Below are 25,708 nucleotides of genomic sequence, written 5' to 3' on the forward strand. Positions count from 1 at the left end.
CCAAGATGGATGGCAGTGGCAATTTCTTGAAACAGCCTGATCTGGTCCTACTGGAGAAGGCCTAGCTACAGGCCTACAGGTGACATGCTGAAAGAAATGTGCGCCTATTCTTCCTTCTGAGAAGAAATGAAACCTCGAGGGTCTGAAAAATCTGCAAAAATGTGGATCTGCACCTAATGCTTTAATGCAGAAGTGTGTCACTAGCTCTCACCTGGCCACCTCTTTGAGACCAAGCCTACTTGGGTTTTAGCAGGACACACAGGCACTGACAGCCTAAAATAATGATTTAGTGGGTGTTGCAAAGGGAGAGAAATTGCTTCAAGTGCCATTTGTTTTCATTGCAGAAAGCCTAAAAGGTAAAGGTAAAGGGACCCCTGACCGTTAGGTCCAGTCATGGCCGACTCTGGGGTTGCGGTGCTCATCTCGCTTTACTGGCCGAGGGAGCCAGCGTACAGCTTCCGGGTCATATGGCCAGCATGACTAAGCCGCTTCTGGCGAACCAGAGCAGCGCACGGAAACACCGTTTACCTTCCCGCCGGAACGGTACCTATTTATCTACTTGCACTTTGACGTGCTTTCGAACTGTAGGTTGGCAGGAGCAGGACCGAACAACGGGAGGTCACCCCATCACGGGGATTTGAACCACCAACCTTCTGATCGGCAAGCCCTAGGCTCTGTGGTTTAGTTCACTTTATTTTCCTTTTCCCTCACATTTTCAAATGTCTTTCTCTCTTTTGTTTTCAAATGTGATTTTTAAAATATGGAAGAGGACTCCCAGTCACCCCCCTCTGTATTGGTCGTGAGATGAATGAAAATTGAACTGAATGGGCCCCACTAAGTTCAATTTTCCAGTCGTCAAACACCCCCCCACCCCTAGATTCCTTCCACCGCCTTCTCTTGCACATGGGGTTGGGGTACCAAATGTTGCAGCCGTGCAGCCATGCTTCTGCCTCACTGCATATTATATACAAAAGTGGAGCCTGAGATTTCAGTTCTGACTGAGGCATGAATCTAATCTAAATCCCTTTAATCTTGCTACTAATGCCACTGGCAGTTCTCTGTGGTGTTCAAAGGGGGGGCAATTGTGTTTCATCTGCTGCAAGGCCTATACATGTTGTTGCAGGTGAGAAACTGGTGAGACGTATTCTTAAAAAAATAAATGTATAGATACATCTCCTCTGCCCTCCTCTCTGCTACCCTTCACCAGCTTGCTCCCTACAGCAATCCCCCCCCTTCTCTCCCTCTTTCCTAATCCCTTCAGATCAGATATGAGGACACAGGCTACATGGCTGATGCCACTGCTCCTCTAGAGCCAGCTGGCAGATTTTCTGTGCCCAGAGCAGTTTGCTGCCTCCTCACGGAAGACTGAGCAGAGACTTCGGGGTATGCATTTCTCTCCCTCTCTGCACTTGGCTGTAGTCAGCCTCAGGGGAGGATGGAGGGGACAGAGTACATTGTACAGGAAGCCTCTAGGGAATTGTAGAAGAATGCCTGTGTTCAAAACCCTGAACCTGCTTATAATTTGAGAAGGGAGAAAGAAAGAAAGAAAGAAAGAAAGAAAGAAAGAAAGAAAGAAAGAAAGAAAGAACAATTGAATAACTGTCACCTTAGTATTACAGTGTGTGAAGACTTCTTTTAAACCAAATAAGTTATACAGTCATACCTTGGAAGTCAAATGGAATCCGTTCCAGAAGTCCATTCAACTTCCAAAATGTTTGAAAACCAAAGCACGTCTTCTGATTGGCTGCAGGAAGCTCTTGCAGCCAATCAGAAGCCGCAGAAGCCCCGTCGGACATTCAGCTTTCAAAAAGTTGTTCGAAAACTGGAACACTCACTTCTGGGTTTAGATCATTCAGGAGCCGATTTGTTCAGGAGCCAAAGTGTTTGAGATCCAAGGTACGACTGTCTATGAAGCAGAGATGGGTCAATGGGTCCATTTTGGTTTCTCACAGTTTCTCACTTTTCCAAACTTAAGTTTGGTTCTCTACATTTCTAAATCAATTCCACCCCTCTCAAAAAGTTTAGCATTTTGGGGTGGATAATACATGTTTGTAAACAATTATGCCTACTACACAGAAAATTAAGTTTCCTGATATAATGCATTTTCATGTGTTTTTTTTCCATGACTATCTACTTGTGCCTTGTATGCCTCCTTCCGGCAACTCCTGCAGCCAAGCTGGTGCCAAACGTATTGCTCTGCTTTCCTTTGGACCACATCAGCAAGGTTGAGATGGGGGTGTTGTTGTCTGGGCAGCCCAGGACCTCCATACACACTGCACAGTCTTGCTCCCTAGGGAGGTCACTTTGGTGCTGCTAACACAGAGACTTGACGTCACACCTGAAGGCACACTCCATTGTCTCTCAAGACAGACAGACACCAACAACAACCCAAGTATATGCATTTTTGTACACATCATTTGGCTGGAGAACTGCAAAATTCAGAGCAGAATGTGTTTCAAAGGATGGATGTGTTTCGATTTGCGTATTGTTTCAGAAAGTGCAAATCAAATAAGTTTGTTGTCAGCTGTGAACTGAATCAAATTTCTCCTCCATCCCTAATACCAAGTGCAGGACTGAAAAAAAAGTTGGATGGGATAAAACAGGAACAAGAAAACCACAATTCCGTGCCAAGGAAAAAAATTATGACTCAGTCCTGTTGAATGCTAGGGACTTTCTGGTTAATTCAGAAGTAAAACGTTTTAAGCCAGATGCATCACTTAAAAAAACAACGACAAACAGCCTTGAGAACCATGTAGACTTCATTCCTCTGTATGTCTGGCATGACAGACACTTTGAAAGAGAAATATTCCCGTATCTTTTTGATTGGATGAAGAACTGGTGGCTTAAAAAAACAAAAATGATATTTGCTTGCTTGCTTGCTTGCTTGCTTGCTTGCTTGCTTGCTTGCTTGCTTGCAGGTGATATAAAACTGGGAAGCAATTTGGCAGCATTGATAGGACTAACATTTCTACACAATTTGTACTTAACAGCGTTATAAATATTATTATTTATTGTATTTCTATACCTCACTTCATCCAAGGATCACTGAACATAGCTGTCAATGTTTCACTTTTTAAAATGGAAATTCCCTTAGTCTGAATAGGATTCCTTGCAAGAAAAGGGAAAAGTTTACAGCTATGTCACTGAAGTTTACCACAGCAGGACAAGAGGGAAAACTTGGTAAAATCTGGCAGATTTCTTTTTATGTTTGTGTGCTGGGATTTGGGGAGGCAGGATAACAGCAGTAGGCCCAGCCCACAAGCTAGATGGGTTTAGTCTATTTTCTGAACAAGACTTCTATACTGTGAGATTTTACAGAGCTCTCAAAAGAGTTCAGCAAGATCTTATGATATCCTACTGGAAGCCACCGCTGCAACCATGTGACCCCAGCAAGTGAGGCGCTGGTTCAACAGGCATGGTTGGGGGGATGGGGACAGCGCCTTCCCATTTTGCCTCAGGTGGCAAAAAAGGACACGTCATCCCTGGGTATGCTTTAGCATGTATGTACGCTGTGGGTTAAACCACATAGCGTAGGACTTGCCAATCAGAAGGTTGGTGGTTCGAATCCCTGTGACGGGGTGAGTTCCCGTTGCTCGGTCCCTGCTCCTGCCAACCTATCAGTTCGAAAGCACATCAAAGTGCAAGTAGATAAATAGGTACCGCTCCGGCGGGAAGGTAAACAGCGTTTCCATGTGCTGCTCTGGTTCGCCAGAAGCGGTTTAGTCATGCTGGCCACATGACCCGGAAGCTGTACTCCGGCTCCCTTGGCCAATAAAGCGAGATGAGCGCCACAACCCCAGAGTCAGCCACGACTGGACATAATGGTCAGGGGTCCCTTTACCTATACCTTTACATGTGTATACTCTAGCCCGGCCCATTTCAGGCCTTGACTATCAGATTCCCTCTGACTTTTTGGGGTTGGCTTAGAGCACCCAAGAAATAGAACCAGGATTTGGCTTAGCAGATGCAAGGGCTATGCAGATGGTGTCAGACCCCTACTCTATATATGTTGAAGTCAAGGCAAGCAGAGACCCAGTGCTCTCCACCCATGACGTCCCTGAAATATGCATGTCCTTCCTTCCTTCCACACACACACACTCACCATAACGATAGGCATTTTGCTGGTATATAATAACCAGCATCTTGAATAATCCCCAGAAGCTAACTGGCAGCAAATGGAATTGAGCAAGAAGAGGATTAATGTGCTGCCTGTGATCTGCTCTTGTCACAACGTTTTGATTTCTGGACCTCAATCAAGAATTCCTTTTGTTCCCAGCCATCATAATCATGATGGTAAAGGAATGGAAACTACAGTTTCATGGTGGGGGTGGGAAGGAGAAGATTGGCTGGAACATTTGTGACGCAGGCTATTGTAATGCAGACTTGTGTTTCCATTTGGTTTCATCTTATCCTTCCTTCCTCTTGTGTTTCTCCACTTAGCCTCTTTTATCCTGCTGATGATTCCTACTGTTGTTTCTACCATTGGTGCTATTTCTTGGCTGTCATTAGTCAATGGGGGTGGGGGTAGGTCCCATTGACTGAAGTTTGGGTACTGGAACCTTTCCAGAACTGGGCATCTGATGCCGATTCACTGAAAATGTTTGTCGTTTGGCTACATGTTCACTTTGTACTGCTGCCAAAGCAATTTTGGACACAGAGAGATTTGCATATCATCATCAGCAAGTCACTTGCAGGCCCCAAGGAACGGGCAAGAATTCATATTGGGTTTCATGCAAACCAATACAATTTCTCACCTGCCCGGGAGTTGGGCAGCAACTTCTTCCAGGTGAAAAGGCATATTCAGTAGGACAGGATGGAAATGTTACCTGAGCTCCTGTCTTCTAACATGGATGAATGAAAGGGAAACTTTGGGCCTATTTACATGCTCAAGAATCAGGCATTATCTGAAGCCCTGTGCAGATATTCAGTAAATGTGTTGTGTATGCGTGTAAGCAGGGTTGGGACTGCTCGTTCTGTTCCTATGCCTGACCTACACAGTCATACTCACCTGCAGAGAAATGCAACAGGTAACAATGACCCCTGATACAACACATTAGTTGAAGAGTACAATGGGGGGAAATGTAGGTATAACCCACCAAGTTTTTGACATTTTGTCATTCCAGAAGATTCTAGAAGAATTTTTGTTTCCAATGTTTTTTGACTGTTCCAAACTAAATTGATTGCTTCATTTTTTTTAAAAAAATGTGTTTAATAGCAAAAAAATTCCTTTAACAAAGACACAAGGCCAATTAAACCAGTTTATTAGCCTTTACAAGTGTTTCCAATCAGATGTCTCTCTACCAGCAGGATTAGTGCTGATTTTCCACAGGAGATGAAAGTAGCCACAAGGTCGCAATTAAATGATTAAAATAACCAAAACCCACCAGTAGCCAAGTGGTTAAGCAATCAAATCGGTCCCCTTTTAAATGTCCCATAGACATTCCTTTGAATATTTATTTATTTATTTAACGAATTTATATCTCACTTTTGTTCCTGAAGGAGCTAAGGGTGGCAATAAGAGGGTTTGCCTAAAAGTTAATATTAGGAAAGAAAATAAGTGAATCTGGGCTCTGACTCCAATGTATGGAATGATGACAGGACAAAAGAAGGAAGTTTAGTTTCACAGAACCCACTATGTTAAAAAGCACAAATTTAAGTCTGTGGGCTCATTTTCTATATTATCTTTCAAAGACGTGTGCCTTTATATATATCTTTGGATGCATACAAACATTACTGGGCATCCTGTGTCCATGTGCTACTTCAGATCTAGTTTTTGCCTTGGCCTTCTTATTAGCTGAAAATTCTATATAGCTTTCCAGGCTTTGATAGCTCTTTTGGAGTGGACATTCTGCTTGGTATCTGGTTGCCTTTGCAGCCAAATGGCCACAATATGGTTTCTCACTTCTCCTATGCCCTGGTTTTGTTTTGTTTCTTGAATATGAGTTGGTCATTTGCTTTCTTTTCTGTTTGGACTAAATGACTTTGGTAACTGTTTGTAACCTTGCAACTGCTAATGGATGGACCACTCTAATTCCAGCTTGGGTACATTCCTGCATGGTGACTGGACTACTCATACTTTCGGGTCATGTTGTTTGGATGCCTGATTATCGTCTTCCAAAGCAACTACTTGATTCCTGACTCAAGAATGGAAAGAGAAATACTGGCGGACAACAAAAGAAGTTTAAAGATGCTCTCAAGGCAAAAAAGTAACATAAGTACTGATAACTGGGAAATACTGGCCTGTGAGTGCTCCAACTGGAGAACAGCTTTTACCAAAGGTGTCATGGACTTTGAAGAAGCACAAACTCAGGCCGAAAAGGAGAAACGTGCTAAGAGGAAGGCACATTTGGCAAACCCTCACTGGGATCAACTCCCGCCAAGAAACCAATGTCCCCACTGTGGAAGGATGTGTGGATCCAGAATTGGCCTCCACAGTCACTTACAGACTCACTGTTAAAACCATGTTCATGAAAGACAATCTTACTCAGCTACAAGTAATTGCCAAAGAAGAACTCATACTTTTTTTACTCAGCCACACTACTGTGACTCTGGTGCCTATCATTTTCATTACAATTATAAGGACTTGGTCCTTGTTCAGGGCTTGTTCACACATTATAATAAGGCATAAACCTACACCTGGTTGTTACGAACATCATAAGGAGCCATTACTGTCCTTCTTTTACCAGGCTAGTATGTAGGTTGCGGGTTTTTCTAACAAACACTTTTCCAGCTGCTTTCCACCTGTTCCAGATAGAAATCAAATGCACATTTATAATTAATCTGGATTCCCATGGGAATAAAAGCAGTCTGGGGAAGGTGGTGATCTGGAGTGGGGAAACAGCCACCAGAGGAAGGGTTTAAAATCTGTATTACCAACTGCTACATTTCCACTAAAAAAAAATCTTCTTCTGAGTATGTTTTTCCTAACAACAACAACAAAACCCCAGTGTTACATGTATTTTCATGCAACAAATAAGTTTCCTCTTCATGGACAAAGGTTTATGTGGGCAACTTTTCAGATATAACAACTCAGAGTCTTTTCACCCTAGCAGAAACTAGTCTGAATCATTCCACAAGCTGAATGTCTCTTTATTTCTTGGGTTAGTCAGCTAATTGGCATATACAGTCAAACTTCCCTCCCAATAAAAACATGTTTGGTGAATTGCAAGCTACAACACACAGTAGCTCCTGTGGTATTTGGAGGTCACACAGACTGGCAAAGCTTAGATCAGATAGTGTACAAATTCAGTTGCTTGTGGGATTATGAGAGGGAACAGAACAAAACTTCTCAGAGAGGAAGATAATGTTTGCAAGGGAAAGCGACAGCCAAGTCACCAAGATGAAGGCCGAGATAGAGAAAAACTAGCTTTACCTTACACAACCCAGGTTTTTGCTCAGCTACCCCAACCAACAATTCTACATGAGGTGGATGGCATATAAGAACAAAGCCCATAAGCAGAATGTGATAGCATTAGCACTCTCCCATTCATGTTCCACAGTGAGTAGGGATGGGGGAGACATTTGATTAAGTTTGCATTTAAAGGCGAACCTACACAAGTTGCCCTTTCTCAAGCAATACACAAATCAAAATACAGCCATTCTTCAAAATTTGCAGATCTCCGATGTTGTTTCACAATGTTGTTTTCCAAATGAATAGTGGTGTTGGTGTGTGTGTGTGCATATGATAGGGTAAAGGGTGTATAACGATGCACAAATTCATGAAGATAACATACAAAAATGCATTACACCGGCAACTTGAGGAGCAGTTAAAACCTCTGTTACCATCTTCCTGCTTTGCTTTGCTATTGCTCCCCCATGAAGGGAGAAAAAAGATGCTGGACCATTCTTGGAGGACACTGGACCCACCCACCACTGATTTGTAACAGCTGGCCTTGACACCAGACTTATGGGTGGGGTGAGGAGGTTAAAGGGGGGAAATTATTGGTTCGAGGTGAATGATTTTTGGACTAGGGAGGCAGGATTGAGGGTTTTGTTTACTTGCCAATTAGTGGGCCAATGTATTGCTTTGTTTATTATTTGAGTATTATTAATGTTGTTTGCTATTATTAATAAGGCTGGAATGTTCTTTCCCCCCATAAATGTTATGTTAAATTAAATATTAATGTATTATATGGCTCCCCCTATATTATATATTAATATATAATATAATATATATATATATATATATATTATATTGTAATTCTTTTTGCTATAAGTTGCTTGAAGACCTTCAGGTGATAAGCAACAAGTATGTTTAATAAATAAATAATAATAAATAAAATAAAATTATATTTGGGGAAAGTGCTTTGGAAACATTGCAAATGTGGAAGTCTAAGAAGTAGCAGAAAGCAGTGCTGTGCTTCAACGGCACCTTCAAGGGCAGCTCTACTCTACAGTAGTCAATCCTAAAAGTTATAAAAGAATGAATTAGCTTAGTAAACTCCTCCTACTCCAGTAAGATGCAAAACCTATATTACTGATGAAGTTGACAAAAGGTGCTCCTCACCACTGTTAATACCTGTCTCTCCACAAGTACCCCTAGGTGCCTGATCAGACAGAGGGAGGACCACTTCCTTCAGAGCCAATCTTGGATATATTAAATATCTTTAACAAGCAGTGTTCTTGCTTGCTTAAAATAAGATGTTCCATGATATCCCAGTCATTGATTTCAAGGGATATTTCACATCTTTAATAATGATACTCTCTTTTGTCCATTTTCTTTGGTATATAAACATTAACAAAACTAAGTGATTACCTTGCTTGTGCCATCAAAAGTGAGATTATAGACTAGGATTTTTATTAAGGACTGGTTATATGAAATTCTATGGTGTTGTTTACTGCTTCAGATATGAGGCCCTTTCCTTTTTTTGCTGTCATTGACTGTCATGATCCATTATATACCATGGCCTTTCCAAACCACAGTGTCTTTGCACAATGAATGCAAAGTTGCTACTCATTTTTTTTTAGTAAGTCCAAACATCTCAATTCCTCTTAAATTGTCCTGTAGTGAGGACACCACACCTTCCTTGCACTCAAAACTGCAATGTATTGCTGCACAAATACCACAAGCTACCTATTGGAGAGCTCCTGTGGTAATTACCCTGACTTGCAACAATTTGTGAACCTCTTTAAAAAAACACCCAACCTCTATTGGATGAACAAACAATCCACAGCTTAATCTACTGCTATTTAATGCTATTGGCTGTGGCCACTTATGTGATTCTATTTATGTGTGTCCCATGACATCATAGAATCATAGAGATGGTACAGGCCAGCTCAGTAAAGGAAATCCAGAGCTGGAGCATCTCCAACAGACGCCTGACCACCTTCTACTTCAAGACCTTCGGTTTCATTATCAAACTGTTCTTACTGCGAAAATGTTTCTCCTACTGCCTACTGGAAATCTATCACCCTGAAACTTAAACCAATTGGATCCAGTCCCAAGGATGCAGAAATCACATCATATGCACTGTATGCAATACTGATGACAAAATCAAGCAGGTCATCACAGCCAATCTGATCAAATCACAACATCTGCAAGTGAAACTTCAGAGTAAAGGCAAAGATGAACCAGCGACAAAAATGGGAGGTATTTTTCCACATTCAAGAAAACAAGCTGAAAACTCATAAAGTTAATTCTAAAAAAAAAGTCTTAATGTATCTGGATGCATTCTTCCTATTAAATTCTGGGGAATGGGGAATTTATGAATTTTAGTTAAACAAAACAATTCCGTTCCATGCTGGATGAAGTCATTTAGTGGCACAACATTTAGAGGAAAATATAAAAGAGAAATCCAGCTAAGGTTTACAATCACTGTGCCAAGAGCGTGGGCCATAATGTGTTTTCTCTTGGGCAGTGTGTTTATTCTTCAACCAGCTGCGTTAATTTAATGTGTTATTCATCTTGTGAGGCTTCAACACTTGCATATTTAGCTGTTTGCTTTCCTCTTATCGACTCATTCCTTAAGTGGACCCATATTTCCTGTGGGTGGAGTTTAATAACATCCTTTGTTGCTAGGATACTGGGGGTGAATCCTAGATGTATGCCAGAGCTGTGGTGGTTCAGAATTTTTCTTAAAATATTGTGGAACTCATACAGTTGTTATTTGTCCTCCTGACTTCTAAAACAATGAAATGGAAGCAAGGAATTTCCACCTCAGAAGAAAGCAAGGCAAGATTACAAAAACCTAGAGGTATATGAAGCTACATTGTGAAAGGAATCCTGGACTCTGTAATGTCATGTATCACCAAGATTTAAGGATTTTAAACTACTTTGGCTTTTAGATTTCTTTAGAGAGCCAAACAAGGAAACTGGCAGAGTTCAGCTGTTAATTGGTGTTGCTCGCTTCTGGTTAAATGGGCTGGATTCTGATTTTGGAACCTGAATCTGGAGAACTTTCTAAATATCTCAGGGTGAGGGGCTTTAGTTTTCATTACTTCCCTACCATCCTTGTCTTCACTGCAGTGTGTAATTTTCTTTCCATTTCCCTTCCTCCACACATACCCGGAGCTCTGATTCAAATGCTTGTCATGCAAGAACCTTATGCATTTCGGTTTTTCTGGCCCACACTGCACAGCTGATAACCATGAGCCATGGCTAAAGCACGAATTCTTTGGGCCTGATACAAACTTGTAATTCAGAACTTCTTTCCCCTTTCTTCTCACGACAGGCCCTGTCTGTTTTGAAAAACCAAAAGGTTGACTGGCAGAGACCCCCCCCCCCAAATGTCCCTATTTTCCAATCCCAGATTTACAGAAGCCATCCCAGTTTCTAACTTGATCCCAGAATGTCCCGCTGTTCCTTAGAACGTCCCTATTTTCATTGGAGAAATATTGGAGCGCATGGAGTTATGTGGCACCTGAGCCAAACAGATAAATAACTATACAATCTTTAGAAGACATTTGAAGGCAGCCCTGTATATGTTTCATGTTTCATTATGTTTTTATACATGTTGGAAGCCACCCAGAGTGACTGGGGCGTCATCATCATTATAAAATAAGGACATCACTATTTTCATTGGGGGGGGGGGAAATGGAGAGTATGCTGCTGTCTAGAGTGACCAGTTCATGCACTGCTGAGAGAAATTGGGGGTGGTGGTGGTGGATTTCCTTCACAAAAAAGAGAGTAAAAATTTTGCTTATTGTTATTGAAATAGAAATACAATGCATTTCACCGTGGTGGCAAAGACATCAGGGAACTTAATGTGCCTGCTCTGTTTGCTGACCAAGTGTGGCTAACTGTTAAGAAGCATCTCCAGGTTTCTTGATCTCCCTTTTTATGGTTCCTGATCTTTAAACCGGATTTGGAGTGGAAAACTCTTCAAGCAGAGGACAACTCCAAGTATAAGACTGTCCTCTGACAGGCCTTCAAAATAGAGGCTTTTCCTCTGTAAAATAAGACACCTATTTGCCTCATTTCAGTTCTCTTTGTTTAAACTACTGATATTTCTTTCTACCTGATTTGTATTTATAGTAGGCATGGCAGGAGGTCATGTCTGTATAATAACTGTGTGTGCATGACAAGTTATTTGGACACTGTTCCATGTTTCGTTCTAGGGAAGTTCTCCTTTGGCCTCTGGCAATCTGAGGCCTAACAGATTTACTCACATAGGTTCTGGGGGCTACAAACCATATCAGAAGGAGGGATGGGGAAGCAATCTTGTGTTTACCCCAAAATTAATTGTGCCCCAGAAACATTTAAGTTGGGCACTCAGAAACCCCTGAGGGGTTCTCCAAGTGTTCAGCTATAACGCTTGAGGGGGGAAACTCCCTCTCTCTTCTGCCTTCCTTTCTTCTCTCAAGGACAAGTAAACTCACCTTGCGAAAAGCAGGGAGGTGAGCAGCAGGCATAGGGAAAGGTGCTAGAGCCCAATAGGAGAGACTGGCAAAAACCACTCCTTGGTGCTGTGTGCACATTTCCCCATTTGAGTAAGGATGTGTGTGGAGGGAGGCTGCGACTGGATTGCAAGATCTATAAGGAGGACCTAGCCCAGGGGTAGCCAATGTGGTGCCTTTCAGATGTTGCTGGAGTGCAGTTCCCATCAGCCCCAGCCAACAGTCATGGTTGATGGGAGTTGTAGTCCAACAACATCTGAATAGGTCCATGGTGGCTACTCTTGGCATTAGTCCATGGATGTGCCCAGGCTGTACCTGCCCCAAAAGATCTATCTGGCTCCATCCTAGTTATTCTTATGTCACTTCTTATTTTTGTATTTATTTTGTCCAGTTAATTTCTGTTGGGTTTTTAAACAGTCTTCCATGTATGGTGTCAGGGGATTGGCAGGTGGGCGTGGATAGGCCAAAGGGGCTTGGTGTGCATGAGGTTCTTCTCAACCCCTGGCTTAGAAGGCCTTAGCAGTAGCGCTGCTTCTGTCTCCAAGCATCCCACCTGACACAGCAATAGGCATTTTCGCTAGTTTCATCATCACCTGCCAAACCCATTTTAATCAACTTCGTTTTAAACTGCTGGGAAAGATAAACACTGAGAAAAGGGTTCTTACAAAAAAATTTTTTGAACATGTAGGTAAATGTAAGTCACAAAACCCAAATGAGCTTTGCAAATTTGCCCTCATTCTGTCATTTTGTTTTAGATGTAATTATAAACTTGTTCCCAGCTTATCCAAAAAACGACTAATTCCCAGACTCCTTGTAAATCTGGCATTTCTCTAGAGGCCAAAATAAGGTTGGAATTGAGAGCCGCTGTTAATCAGAAGAGGATTTAACATTCCCTCCAGGTCTTTCTTTCCTTCCTTCATTTCAAAAAAGGGAATTATTTGAAATATCCAGTGCCCCGTGCATTGTTAGTATTTCATCAGTGTTTAAATATTAATAGTTTAACACTTCACATCCATTGAGTATGGCCAGGAATAATGAAAGCACATGTCTTAGATGTTTAGCTCTTCATTCATAATTGCAGAACTGCAGCTTTAAAGTCACATGGGCATACTGCCTCAGAAGCAGACATCTCTCCAACTTAATTTCACCAGATATTCCATGGGATTGAGACATTATGTTAGAACAGAGTTGCCATCCTGTGATGACTGTCCTTTTCTGCACAAGTAACAAGTACCAAGGTATATCAACCTGGTAACTCTTATGGAACTTGCATGTGCAGAAAAATCCCATCCCATCCCACGCTAAAGGAAATTTGGATAAAGTGGATGTGTCACTGCACCTGTCTTGGCTGGGACTGATGGAAGTTGTGGTTCAAAACATCTGGAGAATACCAGGTTAGGGAAGCCTGTTCTACAGGAAGGTCTCAGCAGTAGATGAATTGTTCAGATTACTGTAGCTAGACTGACCCCACCAACGACCAGAGGGCCTTGGCTATTTTATTTTTATTGTGATTTTATTAATATCTGATTTGACTTCATTTGTGCTCAACGCTGAAAAGAATTCAGGTGTCAAAAGCTATAATAAAATAAATGTTACCACTGTGGCATAGAGCCTGGCTGTGTGGAAGTTCTGCAGCAGGCCTGTCACCACAGCAACATTTGAGCCGAGCCTAGGTTCTGATAAGAGAAGCCTGAAACAGGCATTTTAATTGTTTGGAGATACACACTGTGGCCACATTCAACAACCTGTGGTCTATTAGCCATGCAAAAGGATAAATCTAATGCACTAGATATGCAGGGTTGTTTTATGTTGTTTTTAAGAAGGCATAACTTGAACACTTACCATATTGTCCACAACAACTGTCCCATTGGCAAGTTGACATTCTTCCGCATGGCCATTGCAAAAGCAGCTGCCTCGGACAATTAGGTCATAGATGGCATAATGGGAGAATCTGTGGGGCTTCTCCAGCAGCCCTGAGCCTTGGCAAGGACACTCTTGTCTCTTTAATAAGAGGAGCCTCAGATTGGTGAGTTTCATGAGGTCTTGTGCTTCAGGACCGTATGGGTCTTCAATCTTGTTAGCAGGAGTTAAGGCACGAAAGATCACCTGGAAGCAGAGAGGGAGAGAGGAAACAATCTACCGTGAAGTCGAGTTTTCCACATGTGATCAACAGAGGTTTTATTTAGCTATGCAGCCCATTTATAGTGTTTTTCTAGCAATTTAACTCACATGGCTTCCCCCAAAGGATCCTAGGAATTGTGATTTAGGGAGGATGCTGAAAATTCCCTGTTAGAACAGAAGAATTTCACGACAGCTTAAAAGTCAATGGGACAATTGTTCCCTCAAGGCAGAACGTTAAAAACCACTGTTTACATTAGTTTCAAAGCTACTATTCGTGGATAATACTTTGCAGATTCAGAAACCTTTATTTTTGCTTTGTCTTGAGTCCTGCCAGCAAAAAGTACTTTGAGTTCTCTCATCCTGGGTTTTGGGCAACAACACACTCTGTCTGGAGCTCTATCAGGGCTTCCACTGACATCACCTTACTGTTCTTTTCCCCATCGTCTTCCCATCTCTTTAGAGGACACCGATTTGCAAGTGGCCCAGGGTTCAAACTGGAGATGTCCCTTGCTCCTGGGAGCAATGGGCAATTTGCCCAGCCTAGGCCGCCCAGTGCAGGTGTTCACACATTCCCTGATCAATGGAAGCACGAGAAACAACAGAGGCCCCTTCCGGCCAGCTGTCCACATTCCCCCGAGGAATGGAACCATGTGCAAACAGCCCATTCTGTTTAGCACAGGTGCCCAGCATTCTTTCGATGGACAGAATTAAAGCCCAGTGACCAAGTTTACTCAATCCACGTGCCTGCCTGAGCTTGGTTAATGGAAACAAAGGCTAACCGACAAGCTTATTTAGCTCAGATAGCACCATTCCATTGTTGGTAGAGAAGCACTGAAATTCAATATGAATTCAAAAGCCACTGAGAGAATATATCTGGAACTGAGATTTCCTCTTTTGAAGTTCAAAATTCAAGAGCCCCAAATAGTCACATGATCCTGAAATCAACACCTGAAGTTGGGTATCAGGAGTGCATGCACAATTTTTTTTTTCCTATTCACTGTTGCACCTAGAAGAAACAGTTTTTTGTGGTTCTAGGTGCCATCAAGAAAGTCTGAGATGTGTATGTGGACTAGCATTTCTTTACATTTTTTGCTTGCTTTTAATTTCTGGTGTTTTGCTGATGGCATGAAATACCTAAGGACACCCACTGAAACCAACACAACCCCTGATTTCTATATTCGCCTTATGATGATGGTGATGATTTAGACATTGCCCTACATCCAAGGATCACAGGGTAGTTTACAGTCTCTGGTGTCTCTTAACAGAAGAAAGAAGTGTCTTTGGGTACCGACACACATCTTCCTCTCAGCCATCACCTGAGAACTCAATGTCAGAGAAGGCTTTGGAAAGATCACAGCCAAACCCAAAAGCATAGTCAATCATTGCAATGAAAATAGGTGTTTATAATAAGGTAGACAAAACAGCATTATAGTTGACAAGTGTACATCTCAGCAAGGCTTACAAAAAACCATATAGCACATTATTATGGACCATTGCAGTGGCATTGCCCTCTTGGAACCAAGCTACTTGTTTGGAGACAGAAACATTTCTGAAGTCCTCCCAGTTGTGAAAGCTGCAATTAGGGCCTTGAAACTCTACTGAGGTGTTATCATTTGAGGAATATTTTTAGAACAGGATGCCAGCTGCTCAGAGCATTCCTCAATACAATAACAATATTTTTTGTGCTATATGGTTCTTTGTAAATTAAATCAACAACAAAGAAAATGCAACATTTAAAAACTGGCAAATTTGTTCTTTCATTGTTCTGCCCTGTTATAAATGTTTCCTAAGATCTGTTTTAAGTTGAGTAAACAGTTGATTTGACTCTAGTTTATAGAAAGAAGAAGACAGATAGCAAAGGTTTCCAGTACTTTCCATTATTTTGCAAATATGTATTTTTGGCCTTGTCTTTCATATTTCATATTATTTTGCCATCTCTTGGTCCCCACGAGCTGTTGGATATCGATCCATCAGCAACAAAGCTTATTGTATGATAGGCTTGTGCCAACCGGTTCTGAATATCCTAATATGGAACTTCAGCTTGCCACATCAAAGTGCAATTCTATGATTAATTCACGGCCTCTTTCTGCTTGAGAAATAAAGCTCTGGGATGAGCAGTTTCCTCAGCTCTCTTGAATTGAGCAAAAGACGTAGAATGCTGCTGAGTAGAAGGGGGCAACGGACCACTGTAAAAATGAATTTGTTGGGAAAGGAAGGCAGGGATGTTAGCTGCTCATAACAAATACATTCATTTTGGCAACTGGCCAAGAGGAGACAATTCTAGGCAGGCCAGTAAAATTCTGGCTGCTTAGACAACTTGCTCTGGTCTCTCCCACCAGCTCACTTTGCTGCTGTTTATCTCATTTGCACCTAACCTTTTGCTTCCTGCCCACCATGCCGGCCCAATAATCAATTCTGCCTCTGATTGACTATCTTTTGCTCTTTTTATGTGGCGTTGCTTGATTGGTCCCTCCTATGAGATCTAGCCCAGCTAGGATTGCCAAGTTGTCGTGGTTCCCTCACCTTCCCTCCTTTTCTGCCTGTCTGCTGTGAGAGTCTTCCCCACAACAAGTGGGGCAAGCAGGGAGTCGATCCGTGGACATCTTTGGCTTCAACCTGATGTATACTACCCCAATACACCATCCTAGCTCCAGCCTCATTTCAGTTCCTCTTAGGACTTTGGAGCTCGGCTGCTAACTTTCAAGAACTTACAGAATGGAAGTGTCCTCTGAATTATTTTGAATGCTCCCACAGAAAAGAGAGCTAAACTCTGTCTTTCTTGCATAATCCCAATTGATGCTGGAGCTCTGTGCTTTGCGAGAATTCCTTTCACTCTCACCTCTCACATGCTATTGTTTTCAGTCGCTCAGCTGCAACTCATCATAAATGGAATATTATTATCCCTGCCTGCCCTGACCCCCTTTATCTTTTTTTTTTTTTAGCAGCAAGGAATTTAGGAGTGCCTTAGAGCAACAGAAAATGCAAGCTGACAACCATCATGAAGGGGATGTATTTCCGCCACCCTATTCAGTAGCAGCTGGCAGTTCTTCATCTCATTGATATTTTATCTCCGGCCAAGAGGGTCATCTTCATTCCAGAGACAATGTCTCAGATTTTTGATTTCCTGCCATTCGTGGGGTCCATGTTTTGATTCTCCATTCCCCAATGCAGATAATTCTGTTATTACAGCCTGATCTCCCAGTCTGGAGTTGACGTGAAATGATGCGGCCACAACAAAAGCTCCTCTTATCGGGAATTCATGCCCAGAGTCAAGAAGGATGAGTGAGTCATGAAGTCAGGGCACTTCTTACGCATGATCTCCTATGGCAGGCTACCCAAGAAAAGATCTTAAGATCCTCCTTTTAAGAAAATTAAAACAATGAAGGCACACTGCACCTTCTATAAGGTAATAATAATAATAATAATAATAATAATAATAATAATAATAATAATTTATTATTTATACCCCGCCCATCTGGCTGGGCTTCCCCAGCCACTCTGGGCGGCTTCCAAAAGAATATTAAAATACTGTGATGCATCAAACATTAAAAGCTTCCCTAAACAGGGCTGCCTTCAGATGTCTTCTAAAAGTCTGGTAGTTGCTGTTCTCTTTGACATCTGGTGGGAGGGCGTTCCACAGGGAGGGCGCCACTACCGAGAAGGCCCTCTGCCTGGTTCCCTGTAACTTGGCTTCTCGCAGTGAGGGAACCGCCAGAAGGCCCTCGGTGCTGGACCACAGTGTCCGGGTAAAACGATGGGGGTGGAGACGCTCCTTCAGGTATACTGGACCGAGGCCGTTTAGGGCTTTAAAGGTCAGCACCAACACTTTGAATTGTGCTCGGAAACGTACTGGGAGCCAATGTAGGTCTTTCAAGACCGGTGTTATATGGTCTCGGCGGCTGCTCCCAGTTACCAGTCTGGCTGCTGCGTTCTGGATTAGTTGTAGTTTCCGGGTCACCTTCAAAGGTAGCCTCACGTAGAGCGCATTGCAGTAGTCCAAGCGGGAGATAACCAGAGCATGCACCACTCTGGCGAGGCAGTCTCAGCCTGCGTACCAGATGGAGCTGGTACACAGCTGCCCTGGACACGGATTTAACCTGTGCCTCCATGGATAGCTGTGAGTCCAAAATGACCCCCAGGCTGCGCACGTGGTCCTTCAGGGGCACAGTTACCCCATTCAGGACCAGGGAATCCTCCACACCTGCCCGCCTTCTGTCCCCCAGAAACAGTACTTCTGTCTTGTCAGGATTCAATCTCAATCTGTTAGCCGCCATCCATCCAAGGTAGAAGATTCCAGGCACTATTATTCATTTACCATATTAAATTTATGTCCTAATCCTAATCAGCAGGATCTCTAGGCAATGAAACAACTAATACAAAGTTGCATAAAGCAATTAGCCTGCATCAATGCAAAATAAAAGCAATCAAAGACCAGAACCTTGTGATGATGATGATGATTAATAAGCTGAAATAAAATTTAGAGCGAACCCCTCTATCACCTGCTGGCAACTGGTGACATGGAGAGGCCACTGCTGGAAGGACAACTGGAGGGATGATCTTGTCCCCTCCTTCTGACACAGCAAAGAGATAGCAGAAGAGACAGCAAAAGAGATTGGCTCCTTTCAGCACCATCAGCAGTTGATAACAGGTGCACACAGTGAATGCAGAGGAGGGGTTGGGGTCACACCATTAGTTCTCCCCACCTCAGAAGCACCCAACAGAACTTGTGAATGAGCTCTATGGCTGGATCTACACGCAGGAAGAAAACCACTATAAATAAGTCATAAATTAGATCGTTATAACAAGAAAAAAACCCCTATGTAAAATTGCGTAGATAAATTTTGTGCTCTAGAGCGCCATCTGCTGTTGCATCTTTACAATGGAGTTACAACGATATAACTGACTTGACTAGGTATGAATACACTGAGTTTGTCACAAAGTAGCAAATTTATCTTGCCAAAGTCACGGTGATGATAATGCGGTATGGATGTCTGGGCCCTGGGATTGTGAACCATCAAGCTCAGTGCTCACACCCTGCCATCAGATAGTAGTTGCTTTCGGTGCCTGCCAATCTCAGTTAGATTTGAACCAGTTTCCTGGAATGAACTCAGATGGGAAAAGAAGAAAGCTTATCAGCCATTGTCCTTACAGAGAGGACCATTCAGAAAAGTGCTTCTTCTGAGTGCCTTGAATGGAGTTGGAAGCACCTGATGCTAACTAGTGCCTGGACCCAGGATTACTCGAACCCCTCTGATCCTCCTACTTTCTAAAAGAAGGGTGGGATAGTAGCCTAATAAATGTCAAATCTATACATAAAAAAGAAGTAACTTTTTTTAAAAAAAAAGTCAACAATTTCTGATAGCTCCCCAGGTCCCTTCCCCTTTAGGTCTGACCAATGAAGCAGGAGCTTCACTGGGCGTTTATATAACGACGAGAGGATGATAAATCTATTCAGTATCTGCCGTCCAGCATGTCAGGAAGTGCAGAAATAATGCTAGAAAAACAGTGCCTTTTCCTGGCTAGCTTACAAGTTGAAAAAAAACAGAAGGAAGAAGAAAAAGAGAATGCAAGCCTGCAGATGTGGCTCATTAAAATGCAGGTTAGAAGAGGATTCCTCTTCCATCGTAGCTGCCTCTGAGTTGTTCTCCATCCTGCTTTCCCCCCTGCAAAACCATATTTGCCTGGTACTGCGCACTCCCCCAACACACTCACACTGCATTACAGCCCTTTCCTCTGGGGAAGCAGAACCTGGCGGTGCTATCTGCATGTTTATTCTGCTGGAGTTAACTGCTTCCCCCCCTCCCCTGCCTCTGCATTTTATCTCCTCTGCAGCTCAAGTTCAACGAAATGCTGAACAGACAGCCCTAGTCATAACATTTGGGCACTTGCCTCTATGAGCAACTAATCCCTTCCCCGATCTCTTCCAGCTGGAAGTTGGAATAACTAAAGAGTCATGAATGATGAGCTTTCTTTGTCATGGTGGCCCAAGCAGATCTGCTGACTCCAGGACCATGTTAGACTCAATAGGTGGCCCTGGAGTTTGCCATCTTTTGGGGGGGCGGGGGGTGTCCTGGCTTAACCTCTTGCATTTTCCCAAATCATGATGACTATCATCACAACAGCTTAAATATATGTAGCTGCGATTATGGGAATCCCCGCCCTCTTAATCACAGCAATGGGGGCTTCCAGACAGGGACTTAATATTGTGAATGGGTTGTCAGGAAGCTCAGGAGGAAGAGCCGAGGGATACCACCACCTCCCATCATATGCTGCCTGAGGCAGTTGCCTCCACTGCCTAATGGCAGGACCGGCTCTAAGTGTGAGAGCTCTTGTCCTTCAACTAGCAGTGGCTTCATGGAAGATTTAGAACCAGAAAAAGGTTCTTTTGCTGGTTTATTTTCCTCAGGCTCATGTTTGTGAGTTCTGAGGCAGCTACGATTGAACCCGATCTGAATCTGAGTCTTATGGAAGGAAAGCATTAGAAAAATCTAGCGTTTGATCCACTGGTGTGGTTTGAAAAGAGAGCATGTGGTACCAAACCACATTGGTTGTCTAGCAAAGCTTGAAGGAGCGTCTCCACACCTAACGTTCAGCTTGGACACTGAAATCCAGCTCTGAGGGCCTTCTAGCAGTTCCCTCACTACGAGAAGTGAGGTTACAGGGAACCAGGCAGAGCGCCTTCTCGGTAGTGGCGCCCACCCTGTGGAATGCCCTCCCATCAGATGTCAAAGAAATAAACAACTATCTGACTTTTAGAAGACATCTGAAGGCAGCCCTGTTTAGGGAAGTTTTATCGTGTTTTTAATATCCTATTGGGAGCTGCCCAGAGTGGCTGGGGAAACCCAGCTAGATGGGTGGGGTATAAATAATAATAAATTATTATTATTATTATTATTATTATTATTATTATTATTATTAATTATTATTATTATTATTATTATTATTATTATTATTATCATCGAACAGGTCCGTCAAGCAGGGCACATCTAACCTGTTGCCACAGCAACGGGTTACCTTGTTCAGACATACACAATTCCTCTTCCCCCAGTGCATTCCAGTAATCATTCTAGCACACTCCCTTGGTGTCATCTGTCACAAGAGACGCTCACATGGAATGAAAGGACTTTTGGTAGTTTGGCCTCCTATAGATTCTGACAGGAACATAAATAGAGAAGCAAGTCGATAAATTCTTGGTGGATCAGACTTTTCTGACCTACAGTTCCTGCGATGGCAAAGGGGAGCATTGCAATTGCCACCCTTCCTCCTGCAGGCTTATTTTCATTTCCGGCTGCTCTGCTTTATTAAAAACATGCTTCTAATTTCCCAAATCCCTCCAGCGCAGGATAAGGAGGATACAAAAATCAAAATAAAAAAATTGAACACTGAATCTGAGACCTTAGCCTTGGTACAAATCTGCACCAGCATTTTAACCTAAGCGTCTGCTTTTGATCACACCTTCTGTTTAACTGGCACAATGCAGGTGAATGTAAAACTAAAAACTGGGGCACATGCGACTGAAGATCTTCTTAAAGCAGGCCAGATGAAGGCTTTTTATTAGATCAACTTCTATGGGTAGCAAAACAAAGAAATGAAAAATGCAAGCTTTTGAAGTTCAGTATGCATATATCTATGCCTGCATTCTCTTCCACCAGCAGAACTTGCTCCACCACTGAATTTATTTGCCTCTCTTGTTTTCTGTAAAATAGCAATGCGGTGCCACTTTCTGTAACTATTTCCACGTCTTAGGAAGGCATTCAGAAGATGAAAAATAAGACAAGTACTTACACTGCTTACACTGCTGTATCCTACACCTTGGAAAGGGGAGTAAGCTGAGAGTCACGCAACTCACTTGGACAACCAGTTTGGATCATCAAGATAACTCTACTTTCAAGGCTGAAATCTTTTTGGAAACTGTTTTGAGGTTTGTTTGTTTTTACAAAGATTTGTAGATTTAAAGCAGCATCATACCACCTTAAACAGTCAGGGCTTTCCCCCAAAGAATCCTGGGAACTCTAGTTTGTTAATGGGGGCTGAGAGTGGCTGAGAGAGACAGTTGCCAGAGTGTCTTAATGATTAATCCTACTTCCCAGGACACCCTAGGCTCGTAGCTCTGGCAGCAAATAGGGGATCTCCTAAGAACTCTCAGCACCCTTGAAAAAAAACCTACTTCTTAACAATTGTTTGAATTCAGTTTCTCATTTTTCAAATCCAGTTTACCACATTTCTGCATCAGTTTGCCATTTATTAATTAATTTAAAATTCTTCATGAAAATTCGCCAGCATTTCGGTGAGCATTTATCCTAAATATACACATTGTTGTATACCAGTTTGCCTAATTTGCACATTTTTGCAAGAAATTCCCCCTGATATAGTGCATTTTTGTACGCTATTTTGACTGATATATGCATCTTTTGGCTAATATGTGCATCTTAATTTTATTGCCCAAGAATTGGAAAACCCAACAGTGGAGGAATGGCAGATGAAGATGATGGATTTTTCGGAGCTAGCTGACCTGACTGGAAGAGTCCGTGACCAGAAGGAGGAGGAGCACCAGGAAGAATGAAAGAACTTCAGAGATTATTTACTTAAATATGCTAAGATAAATTAATTAGAAATACTTGCAAAAAATTAGATAGGCTAAGGATATAAATATGTGAAGTTATAGAATATTATGTTTAAAGTAAAGATGAAAAGAAACAAAGATATTAAGAGGATTAAGTAAATTTTATGAGAATTTGTTTTGGAAAACCATTACAATGATATATATTGAAATTCAGTCAAGGGAATTTGAGGAAGTCACCTAACAATGTTATTAAGATTGGATTAAGCACAGTTATGATGTATGTTTGTTAGTTAGTTTAAAATTTTGGAAAATAAAAAAAACACTGTGGGGTGGGGGGAGAGAACGCGTCCTCCTGATATGCACAATTATTTCACACTTCTTTTAGTTAGAGAGCTTCATCATAAAATCCAGAGAAGTGTGGATTTTGAAGCCTGGCTGCATTTCAGTTCCCATAGAGTTTCAGGCAAGGTGACTTACTGGGTTTCTCCCCTATTGCTCTGATCAGGAAGGAGCGGAAGGGAGTGGAGCCAGAGCGTGAGCTAGTAATGTGAAACTGTAAGGGATAGGCTACGTTGGTAGCGGTGGCCTCCAGTCCTTTGCCTTTCCCTCTATGAACATCTAAATTGGGTGCTCATAAGGCATGATGCCACCTGAATAGAGGCTCCACAAGTGGGAAAACCTGAACATGGTTCATGAGGCATCAAAAATCACTTGGATGCCATAGAGCGGGATATGTCAACATAGCCACACGTGCCTGATATACTATGCTAAACGATTATAAGAGAATTCCAGCTGTCAGTCAGTACCATTAGAAGATGAATCGCCCACTTGCCTTGCACAGGATTCTGCTACAGAGATTTCTTCTTATAATATATTTTTTATGCCCCATAAACAAATATATTATAATAAGAAAAAAATAAAACATTAAGATAGAGAGATGATAGATGATAGATAGATAGATAGATAGATTAGATAGCTAGATAGCTATGGCAACCATTTTACACAGGGGTTCCATTCATGACCTCCTGGCATGTTGGCAGAGCATGCATAAGCCCCGCCCAGTTCCATTCTGCCCCATTGTCTAGCCATTTCCGGGTCAGCAGCAACAAGCGTGTGCATGATCGTGCGTCAATCAGACTTGCATAAAATAGTCACTGGCATGCACGCACACACACACGTGTAGAAGTGTAGGATCCAGGTTTCTGAAAACGAGGCACTGGCAATGTTCTTAGTACTCTATGCGCACTGGCAGCATGACAAATGACTTTGCTTTATATAGAAAAACTGTCAGCTGAAAATAGAACAGTTTCTCTGAGTGTGTATTTTTAAAATCTCTCTTTCTTTGGAAAACAAATTATATGATTAGGCCTTTTTAAAAAAACAAAAAAAAACCATAGTTCCAGTTCCACAAGAAACATCTCCATGCAATGTGCATTTTGATGCTCATTTCCATCTCTCTGAAGCAATGCTCACCCAAACTCTGCTAAACTGGCTGGATGATACAAATAGGGAAGGATAGGACCATATCCGGGGCTGTCGAAGGTTACACGACATGTGTTGCCCACAACTACACCAGGGCTGCTCTCTTCCACAGCAGCTTCTAACCTTTGTTTTTAGCATAATCTCTCAGTGACCACAGAAAGGTGAAGCATATTTCAGTCACCGTCACCTACCTCTCCTCTAGTGCAAGGCATCACGTCAGAATACCTGGAGGTACAGAGAGACCCTTCCTCGGTGGTATCGTCTGGGAGCCCAAAAGTGGCCGTGCAATTGGCAGAGAAATATTTGTACGGCCTCCACGTCTGCCCATAGTCCTGCGACCTCTCCAGCACCATGGCCGCCGGGCGAGGCGACTTGAACACCACTATGACGTGGGTCAGGTAGAACTCCATCTCCAAATCCAGCCGGATCTCCTCCCTGTGCACCCCTTGCGCAGACTGCCACCAGGAGGCGGGGTTTAGGAAGAAGTCGTCCGTCATAGCGGAAGGAAGGTGAGAGTTATCAGGCTGGTTGGCGTTACACTTGGTGCACCTGGGCTGTCCACACCCTTGGGGGCCGTGGTGGAGAAGATGGTGGTCTGGGTAAAAGCAGTAAAGTTCTGTGCTGTTCTGACCGCAGGTGGTAAGCGTGACTGGCGTTCTTCCAGTCGCGAGGTTCCCCACGGCAGGATTGCAGGAGTGCCCGTCGCATCGGAAGGCTCGTAGCTTCGCTGAATCTGCAGTGCGAGCAGCAGGGAACAAAACGATACAAAACTGCATAAAATCAATATTCTGCACCATTGTGTATCACCCAGCCCTGGATTCCCTACCAAGCACTTAACACCGTTATTAACTGTTATTATTATTTGCATTTATTGTTTGCTTTCTGCAAAGCAAACAAACAAAAAGTCTCAAAGAAACTTATGGCCCATCCATCAGTTTCATTTAACCCAAATTTGATGGATGGCATTGTGTACCAATTGATTTGCCTGGGTCTGAGACATATTCTCGTTCCACAGCTGTGCCTTGCGAAAATCCGATCCTACCCACTGAATCGGTTTTATCAAATGTGCGGAAAAGCCAAAAAGAGATTTTGCTTAACCAAGCATCAATTCGGCTGATAAGATCAGATATTTGCAAGGAACAGTTGTGAAATGAGAAATTAATTGGCAAATTAATTGGTGAACAATACGATCATAATGCAAGTCAAGCTTGCCAGTCATTTAAAAACAAATACAGAGGATAAAATACAGCAGGATAAACACTTTTAAAAACGTCTTTGTACAGAACTACCTTCTGCGTCTCAAATCATTGTTTAAAAAAATGATGCATGCATTGATTGAAACCCTTTGCTATGGAGAAGAACGTGCATAATTTACTGTGGCTGTGAGACCTCCTGAAAACAGGGCAGGGTGACAGAAAAAGGAGAAAATTGGAGCGCTTGTACCATGAGTCACACAGCACACACACAAAAACTTGCTATTAGAAGCAGCTGCCAGCAGGAGGAGCAAACTACAGAGGCCCCCACATGGCCACACTTAGGGCAACAGTCCTAAGACAGTGGCAGCCCAGTGGTACTTCATGTAGCAGCTGATAACAAGACCTGAATGCTTGAACTTGACCTGAGAGAAAATAATCAAGCCCGCCTCGACAGTGCCATAAAGCCATCAGAAGAAATATTGCATCAAATGGCCCTAAGTGCATGAAAAAA

General features: G+C 42.6%; 1 protein-coding gene across 2 annotated transcripts in view; it reads right to left on the bottom strand.

Annotated features, from left to right (window-relative positions):
- LOC310757557 (netrin-4-like) overlaps positions 1–25,708 on the bottom strand; it is a 55,078-nt gene that overhangs the window by 19,212 nt on the left and 10,158 nt on the right. For both annotated transcript variants that reach the window (XM_083602769.1, XM_083602768.1), the window contains exons 2-3: positions 24,193–24,734; positions 13,678–13,941 (exon numbers count right to left, since the gene is read on the bottom strand). In XM_083602769.1, coding sequence (XP_083458895.1) covers positions 13,678–13,941; positions 24,193–24,734 — 806 coding nt within the window. The remainder of the gene's footprint in view (positions 1–13,677; positions 13,942–24,192; positions 24,735–25,708) is intronic.

This window comes from Podarcis filfolensis (assembly GCF_964270895.1).
Source record: "Podarcis filfolensis genome assembly, chromosome: 2".
NCBI lineage: Eukaryota > Metazoa > Chordata > Lepidosauria > Squamata > Lacertidae > Podarcis > Podarcis filfolensis.